Source organism: Vombatus ursinus, unplaced genomic scaffold (assembly GCF_900497805.2).
Source record: "Vombatus ursinus unplaced genomic scaffold, bare-nosed wombat genome assembly UNPS02015406.1, whole genome shotgun sequence".
Lineage (NCBI taxonomy): Eukaryota > Metazoa > Chordata > Mammalia > Diprotodontia > Vombatidae > Vombatus > Vombatus ursinus.
In genome coordinates this window covers 4,082,196-4,091,449 of record NW_020955184.1, presented here as the reverse complement: position 1 = coordinate 4,091,449, position 9,254 = coordinate 4,082,196, and the positions used below count along the sequence as shown (strand labels likewise).

General features: G+C 39.2%; 1 protein-coding gene across 2 annotated transcripts in view; it reads left to right on the top strand.

The window, feature by feature from the left end:
• The first annotated feature begins 596 nt into the window (after positions 1-596).
• The window catches only part of PSMA6 (proteasome subunit alpha 6), a 27,051-nt gene continuing 18,393 nt past the window's right edge, over positions 597-9,254 (top strand). The window contains exon 1 of one of the 2 annotated variants that reach the window (XM_027847435.1): positions 597-777. In XM_027847435.1, the coding sequence (XP_027703236.1) occupies positions 702-777 (76 nt within the window). In that variant the 5' untranslated portion in view covers positions 597-701. The remainder of the gene's footprint in view (positions 778-9,254) is intronic. The other variant, XM_027847436.1, reaches the window with a different exon arrangement.

Genomic DNA, 9,254 nt, shown 5'->3' with positions numbered 1-9,254 from the left:
CACACACACACACACACACACACACACACACACACACACACACACAGGAACCCCTCTTCATTTATCTTGCTTTTTTTGTTGTTTTTGTAAGAGCTAATTTGGAAATGTTTTGCATGACTTGACACGTATAATTGAGATATTGCCTGCCCTGTCAATGGGTGAGAGTGAGACTGCAGAAAGGGAGAGAATTTGAAAGGCAAAAAAAAAAGAATGTTAAATTAAATTAAACATTAACATTAAAATGTTAAGAATGTTAAAAATAGGGGCAGCTAGGTGGCGCAGTGGATAGAGCACCGGACCTGAAGTCAGGAAGACCTGAGTTCAAATCTGTACTAAGACCAAACACTGGACACTTACTAGCTGTGTGACCCTGGGCAAGTCACTTAACCCCAACTGCATTTAAAAAAAAAAAAAGAATGTTAAAAATAATAATAATCTCTTCTCCCCACCCCCACCCGCCCCGTCACTTCCCCTCTGCTCTGCTTTAGTAATAGCTGCTCCATATTCCCTCTCAGAGAGGCCAGTATATTGCTGCGCATGCTCACTCCGAAACCTCTCTTTCAAACCTCTGCTAACCACGGCGGCACCCGGGTGTTTAGCGCTCCGGAAGTACTCTCCAAGGCTTCCGGGTGTTGCATGTCTGCCGTGGAGGGTGCAGCAAGATTAGTTAGATCGGAGCTAGAGAAAGTGAGTGCGCCGAGATGTCCCGTGGCTCCAGTGCCGGCTTTGATCGGCACATTACTATTTTCTCCCCAGAGGGTCGCCTGTACCAAGTAGGTGAGTGGCCTGGTCCCCGCCGCCACCCCAGCGGAACTGCCCCGTCATGATGTGGCCTGGAGCCGGCGCCAGCCATGCAGCCGGGAGGCGCGCTGCGGCTCGGGTAGGCCTGGGCGCGACTCGGGCTTCCGCTGGATTCTGGAGCAGGCCCCGGGATGTTGAACTCGGCGTCCTTCCTTGCTCCCTGATTTGAGAGGTGGGCCCGGAATGGGAGAAAGGCCAGGGTCTCGATACCTTTAGGACCATGGTCCATAGGGAGTGCGGCCTTGGGTCCCCGAACTCGGGTGAGGGCCGTAAAGAGGACGGGGAGGAGGTAGGGGGATGGCAAATCTCGGCCGAGCCCCTTCGTGCTCATATAATCCCCGGCAAATAATTTAACCTATCTAAACATCAGTTCTTTAATTTGTAAAATGAATGGGTTGGGCTCGATGATTTCTAAAGTCCTATGCTGACCAGGTGCAGGTAGAGATTCGAGTACCTGCTCAGCCATGGACTACCTGTGTGGCTTTAGGTAAGTCCTCGAATTGCTCACCTGTGAGGAAAAGTGGTTTGTGAACAGTAAAACACTGTATCAGTCATTTGTTATTATAGTTATTCCCCTTATCCCTTCATTTACCCTCTTTCCTCCTAGCTGGAAGTGTTCTCTCCATTATATCTATGTCGGATACTTCACACATCCCGTTTTATATTAGACGTTTTTGGCATACTTATCTCCCTTAATAGATTTTATGTTCCTAGATGACAACCCTCTCGGCACCCAGCATTTTATTGAATGTAGGTGTTCAGTAAATAATTCTTGAATTAAGGTAGAATTATTTCTTTCAAAAATCTAATTCTTATGTCCCTTCGTTTCCTCTCTCCTTCGACTAACTCCTGCTCTTGCAGCTTTTCTTACTGGGTCTCCTAAATGTCCTAGGTAAACCTGCATTCTTATTCTTTTTGTTTGAATAAATACTCTCTTCACTTTCACATCTCGATCCCCATCCCCATCCCCCCCAGGCTGTCAAAGTACACGCTTGGGGGTGTGGAAGGCGGGGTGTGAATTGAATGCCACTATAATAATAGCTGTAAAAGTTTCCCCCACAACATTCCTGTAAGATCTGTGTTTCAATTATTATTCCCATTTTACTAATGAGCCTCAGGCTAAGTAACTTTCATTGTTAAATGGCTAGTCGTTAATGGAACTTAAATTTGAGCTTGCTTCTGACTCTTAAGTCCAGTGCTTAATTAGCTGTACACCATGACTCTCCTGTTAAAAGACAGCCAACACGAGTGTTACCTGTTATATTGTTTGAAACAAGCCCAAGTGGTTGTGTTTTAACTCTCCTACCCTTCTATTAACTTTGAATTGTTCCAGTTGAGGTAGGCAGATATAGACCTACCTATTTTATGAAATACTATTTTGGTAAAAAAGAAACCAACCCTATTCATCCAGTATTAATTACATTTTCATGAGTTCCAACAAAAGTTTGCATTATTGTTATAAAGTAAGCTCTTAATTTGATCTAGGAAAATGTGATAATAGGAAGGCTTAGTTTCAGTTCTAGACCAGGGTAATTTAGAAACTCCCAGATTTAGAGCTGGAAGTGGCCCTATAGAATAGATCTAGTCCAAGGGTTAAGCTTTTTTGTATTATGGAACCCTTTGGCGATCTGGGCCCTTCTCAGAATAATGTTTTTTAAACACATAAAATGTAACACATAGGATTACAAAGGAAACAAATTATATTGAAATATAGTTATCAGTATTAAAAACAAAACCAGGGGCATGGACTCCCAAGTTAAGAACCCCTTATCTAGTCTAATCCTTTCATTTTACAGATGGGGAAACTGAGTAACTTGTCCTGGGTCACATAGCTATTAAGTGGCAGTATCAGGACCTCATCCTAGGTATCGAGACTACCAGTATACTGCTTTTTTTTACTCTACCAAAGTGACTCAAGAGCAAATTTGTTGCCTCCTACTATACTTAGAATGAATTGACCTATTAAGTTCTCTTCATTTCTAAAGTTGGGGAGTAAAATAACCTACATTTGGGGTGAGAAAAAAAATCACTGTATCAGTAATAGCAAAGAAAAAAACAATTATTTTGAACTCATATCAACTTGAGTTACATTTTGCAGTTACATTTTCATTACCTTTTCTAATGTAACACATTACAGTTTCTAAAAATTTTTCTTTTAATGCTCATCTTCATTAATTGGCAAACAAAACACTAGAATTTGCATTTCATAGAACATAAGGGAGATAATTGGCTAATAGGCTACATTCTGACTTTTCAGTTCTGAGTTTGTATAATTTTTCTATCTCATACATTCTCTTGCTTTGAATATTCAATCCTAAAACTTCTGGTTTGTGCACAGGAAGAATTATATTTGATATTATACTTTGCTAGTGTATACAATTTATTAAGACCCAACTTTGAAGTATAATCTGCTACTCCACTTAGTTGTGTTCAGTTGAGATAGCATATCTTCAGCATTTATTAAGTTCTTATTACATGGAGAGCACTGGACTTGGTACTGTACTAGAGGAGTGAGATTAAGACAGTCTATGGGCCCTCAAGGTCTTCACATTCTAATTCACAGTACAGGATGATAAGGATTTCATTGACTAGCTTGAAAGAACTGAAGGAATATATAGGTAGAAAAAATAGAAAGTTCTAGGTCAAGGCAGATTTGTTCTGGATTATTTTACTGACTTAATCCAGCCATTCAGATTCCTGATACACATTACTAGAGAAAAAGAAAATAAAAATAGTTATAGCCAGTATGATCATTTCAGTCATCCTATTCCATCTCCCATTTCTCTTCCTTTGTACTCCCTCTCTGCCTTGCCTTTTGGAACCTATATCTTCCTTCAAAATTCAGCTTAAATGACTTTATGCCTAAAGGCTTACATAATGCCTTTACTGATTTTCTGTCAGCTATATTCCTTACTCCCCCCCCCAAAAAAAGCCACTACTTTGTATTTATTTTGTGTATGTTCTGTACATTCTTATTCATGTGCATATTCTCTTCCTTTATAGAATGTAAGCTTTTTGAAGTCGGGAACTATTATGTCTTATTTTTAATGTCCCCAGGACCTTGTATAGTATGTATCATGTAGCAGATGTTAATAGATATTAAATAATGATACAGTCATAAATGACATGATACGATATTGATACAAAATAAATTATATATGATACATTAAATTATCATGATACAGTCCTTGCTCTCAAGGAGTTTATAATCTTATTGTGGGAGAAGGAGTATGACGTAAATCTCTAAGTATGATACAGAGTAGATTCTGATAGCAACAAAGGAAAGCCAAACAAAATGCCATGAAGAATTTAAGGAGGGAAAGATTACTTTCACCGGGGAGAAGGGAAAAGTTTCACAAAAGAGATGAAATATTGGTCAACAAATGTAACAGGGAGCAAAAAACTATTCCACGCATAGGAAAGTATGTACAAAGGCATAAGATAAAGGAGGTCAGAATTAGATAGAATTAGGTTTAAGAAAGGGGACCAAAAACGGATATATTTGGTTACAAGAGATGATCTTAGAGAGAGCTGCTTCAGTAGATGGCGAAGGGTTGAAGAGTGAGTGGTGTAGAAATGGAGACAGGTATATAGAGACAACTCTTTCTACAATATTTCCATGAAGGACAGGAGAAGATGTTAGCTTTCATCTAATAAGCACTTATTAAGTGCATATATGTCAGGTTCAGAGGATTCAGAAAGCAAAAACAAAACTGTTAGTAGTCCCTGTTCTTAAGGCGTTTACATACTATTGGGGGACACAACTACCCATGTGAATGAAATGATGATTTTGATACTATGTAAAGGTAGTAGGTAGAGAAAATAGATATCATTTCCTGTCTAGAAGGAGGGGTGATGAGGTACCCTCCACAGATAAAGGACTGATGTGGTGGTTTCAGATAGTTTGGAGAAGGCAGTCCTTACTGTAACAAACACCTATCCCTTTCTACCCCCACTTGAGTTTCTCTGTGGTTTTAAAAATTCAATAAAAGATTCATTTTCATATAGTTTCATAAATACATTGCAACTTTGGCTTACATTTTCCCCCCTGGGAAATCTCCAACTATAGCCTAGATAATAACTTTTGTCATATTCTCCCATCCCTCCCCCCATTTTCACAATCCTAGAATTTGGAAATCTGATTGCACTTCACCTGGTTCATTGGCAAGTTGAATCTCCTCAGGGTCTGTTTCAGTAGCTGGCCATACTGTTTCCATGCCTCCTTTAGCAGGTTTCTCTCATATCTCCAACTTCTTTTGGGGCCATAGCCCTTGATCTTCCTCAGTTCCCAAAAAAGAGGTAGGAAGCTTCTTACTAGGCAAGGTGATCTCCTACTTGGAGTTGCCTCTCATAGCATGCCATGGCATTATTTGACCCTGCATTAGTAGTCTTATAGCTCCATCTTATACCTGCCAGTTCAGCCTGTCTTTTTAAAAATCCTTATTTGGCATGGCAATTTATAACGTTCCTTTCACTTTCAGTTCGTGTTATTTTCTCTCAACCCTCTTTTTCTGTTGCCTGTATATAAAAGTTTGGGAGGGGTGGGGTGATAACCCACTAGGACTGGAAGGAAAGAGAAGATATATAAGGATATTGAGGGGAATTTGAAGTTCACCTCAGATGCCCTTGGTCTGGTAGGAAGCAAAGTCATCTACTGACAGTAAAGGGAATGGGAATAGAATTGAAGGCTTGAGAAAGGAAGTTTGGAATAGCTGATGTGGGGGGGTGTGATAGTCAAGAAGAAAAGCACCAAAGTGAGGGTGAAGTTGAGGTTAGATGATAAATTTGTGGTGGACCTAGTCAAGACAGTTGCCTAGGGCAGTTTAGGAATAAGAATGGAGGAAGTACAGGTCTGAATCACCTGTAGTGGAGCGGTTGGGAGGATTCAGAAAGGTTGGCGGAGGTGCTGGTGCAGAAAATTCAAGGGCAGATGAAAGGGCATTTTTAAAGTGTCTGACAAAGACTGAATAGGGAGGAAAATAAGGTGCTCAATCAGAGTTCATAGATTGGGAAACCATAAAGAAATAAAGTGGTATTCATTCACTGAGACAAAGAACAGGTAGGAAAAGAGTGAGAGAGGTAAAAAGACAAGAGATTGTGATCAGAGTAGGAAATTTCAGAAATAAAAAATTTTGAAGGTACAGCAGTTTTAAAATTATGAGGTCTAAGGTTTGATTATCCCAGGTGGCTAAAAGAGAATAATAAGAATTGAGGAATTCAAGACATTTGTGAGGTTAACATATGGCGTATGAGAGTAGAGGAAAGAATAAGATGGCAAAGAAGACTGAGCTAGGTGTCAAGAACATTGGAGAAATATGAGAGAATGATGATGAAAGGCACAAGGATTGGAAGAAATGTAACATGAATGTGACATAAAACTAATTTGCTAGTCTTAGTAAACCTTAAAATTTTAATTATCAAGGATTTGATTTGCATTCTTAGAAATTGGAAAGGCTTATCATAATGACATGATTGACCAAGGTCTCTTAGCAATCAGCCATTTGAGCTAATTTTCTGGAAATAAATGTTTTATGACAAGCAGAAGTATTCAAAATCAATCCATTAACCTTAGAACTGCCTGTTGGCATTGTAGTAGGTGCTCAGTTGGGGCAGCTATGTGGTGTAGTGGGTAGAGTGCTGAGCCTAGAGTAAGGAAGACTCATTTTCCTGAGATCTAACCCAGCCTCAGACATTCATTAGCTATGTGACCGTGGACAAGTCACATATCCTTGTTTGCCTCAGTTTGTCATCAGGAGAATAAGCGAGAGAAGAAAATGACAAACCGCTCTAGTATCTTTGTCAAGAAAACCCCAAATGGGTTCATAAAGAGTCCAGCATGACTGAAATAACTAACAAGGTGCTCAATAAATATTTGTTCACTAATTAAAAACTTTGTGCAGAATACTATACAAAAGATTAGTTAAGAGGTAGTATTTGTTTACAAAGCACTTTTAAAAGTGGTGCACCAAATCACCATTTCTCTTCTTCATTCTTATCTGTTTTCCTCAGTTTTTTCAAAATGCATCCAGCTTCATGTATCAGACCAGATAAAGGCCTGCAGGAAACAATAAGTGCTATTAAATCATTGTTCTTAGAATCTTAGTCATATAGAATGTTAGTAAAGGGCTGCCAAGAGACCTAGTACAGCCCTCTCATTCTCATTTACCGCCATCAGAGCACTTCACACTTCAATGGAAAGCCATTAGCTCAGACCTGTAGAAAGGAGCTTTAAAACTGCTCACAGAATCACTAATACAGGGAGTATCCTGATTGAGCATGCTTATGAATAAATGGATAAATTCAGGAAGAATAGAGGTCTGAATCTTAGACATATTCAGATCAGTGGAAGAAAGTTCCACTTTTCTCCCCTATATATAAAGAAAAGGTAAGTAGAGGTTAGTTAAATGACCTACCTTTTGGGGTCTCAGTTCCTTCAGCTCTAATCCAGTGGCTTCCGAGGTCTCTTCTGACTGTGAGATTCCATTATATTTGTAATTAGCGCTATACTTTTTGCTAAATTTGACTAGCAGGGTAGAAGATAGAAGTGGTTGTAACTATGGTGGAGAGAAAAGGGATAATCATTGTTCTGTGCATTTTTGGGGGGTTAGATATATGGCTGGACACCCACTGTGTTCTGGTAACATACTTAAACCACAGCAATTCACCAAACCTTTATTAAGGGCCTACTGTGTGCAAAATGCAGTGCTAGACATGAGGGATAAATAAAATGGCTCCTGCCCCCATGGGTTTACAGTTGGGTAGAAAAGAGAAAAGATGCCCAAAGAGAATGCGGTAAATGCATGAGAGGTACAAAGTGCTATGATGGTTTGGGGGAGGGAGAAAAGCACTTCCAGCTGACGTGTCATTAAAAACTTTAGAAAGGAAGTGATATTTGAGCTAGATGTTGAATGATTTTAGTCTCAACAAGTGGAGTGAGTATGTGAGCATGAACAAAAGTATGGGACAAGGACAATGAAGGGAATTAGGAAATGTGTATAACTGTTCAAAGAGGAATAGTGTGAGATAAGACTGAAAAGGTTAAGTTAGAGCTTGATTGTAGAGCCTTTGTGAGCAATGGGAAATTTTTCTAGGTTTTTGACTATTAGAGTAAGGGGTTCACATTTATACATTAGTAATATTATTCTGCTTTTTAGAAGGAAACAAAATGATGTAGGAAACCTAGTTAAGAGGTGAAGGAATAGGAGAGCAGTGTGAGTAAAGTGGAGGTAAAGTTGACAGTACTGAGCAACTCACAAATAATTCAGTTAAATTATATAGATTTCGAAATACTTTTCTCCCAGTTACTTTGGTAGTCCCAGATTTTTAATCCCAGCTAGAAGGCATCTTCTCTAGCTCAGTTACCCAGTTTTACAGATGGGGAAACTGATCCACCGAGGTCAAAGTTACTTCTCTAAAGTGATACAAGAGAATTGGGATTAGGATACAGATCTCCTGATTCTTAGTCATGTGTTCTCTCCTTGTATCCCCGTGATATCCCCATAAATCCGTGATAAGGCAGCTGAAGGTTAGAGAAGTTTAAGTGACTTGACAGTGGTCAGACAGCCATGAAGTGTCAGAGCCTGGGTCTGACTGAAAGTCCAGTGTTCATATTTGTCTGTTAACAGATGGGGAATTTAAGAGAAAAAGCAGGGGTACAGGAGAACATTGTATACAGTAACAGAAACATTGTGCAACCATCAACTATGATTAACTTAGCTAGCAATACTATGATCCAAGAGAGTTCCAAAAGACTCATGGTGAAAAATGCTTTTCACATCCAGAAAAAGAACTATGGAGTCTGAATGCAGATCGAAGCATACTATTTTCGTTTTCTCTTTTTTTTTTTTTTTTTTTTTTTGTGGCTTTAACCTTTTGTTCTGTTTCTTCTTTCACTACTTGATTAATGTGGAAATATGTTTATGTGATTGCACATATATAATCTACATGATTGCATGCCCAGGGTAGAAATAGTGCTTAACTTGGAGTTGAGATCTCAGTTCAAAGCTTCTATTTGTATTTATGACTTATTAGATTAACTAGTTATATGACCACCAAGTTAAGTTGACCTTCTAATTGGCCCCCCCTTCCTCAAGTCTCTCCCCACTTCAACTTCCACATAGCTACCAAAATGATTCGCTTAAGGTGTAGGTCCCCCACCTCCAGGATCAAGTATAAAGTTCTATATTTAACATGTAAGGCTCTTCACAACCTGGTTTCTTCCTACCTTTCCAGTCTTCTCACACTTTACTCCACTTCCATGAATTCTGCAGTCCAGCATTACATTCTTATTTATTGTTTCTCACACAGAGTGCCTCTTGTTGACAACCTTGGTTTCTATCAAGATTCAACTCAAATGCCACTTGAGCTCTACCCTTTAAAGTTACCTTACTTCTATTCTATATGTATCTTGCATATACTTATTTATTTACAGGTTGCTTGCCTTATACTGGTAT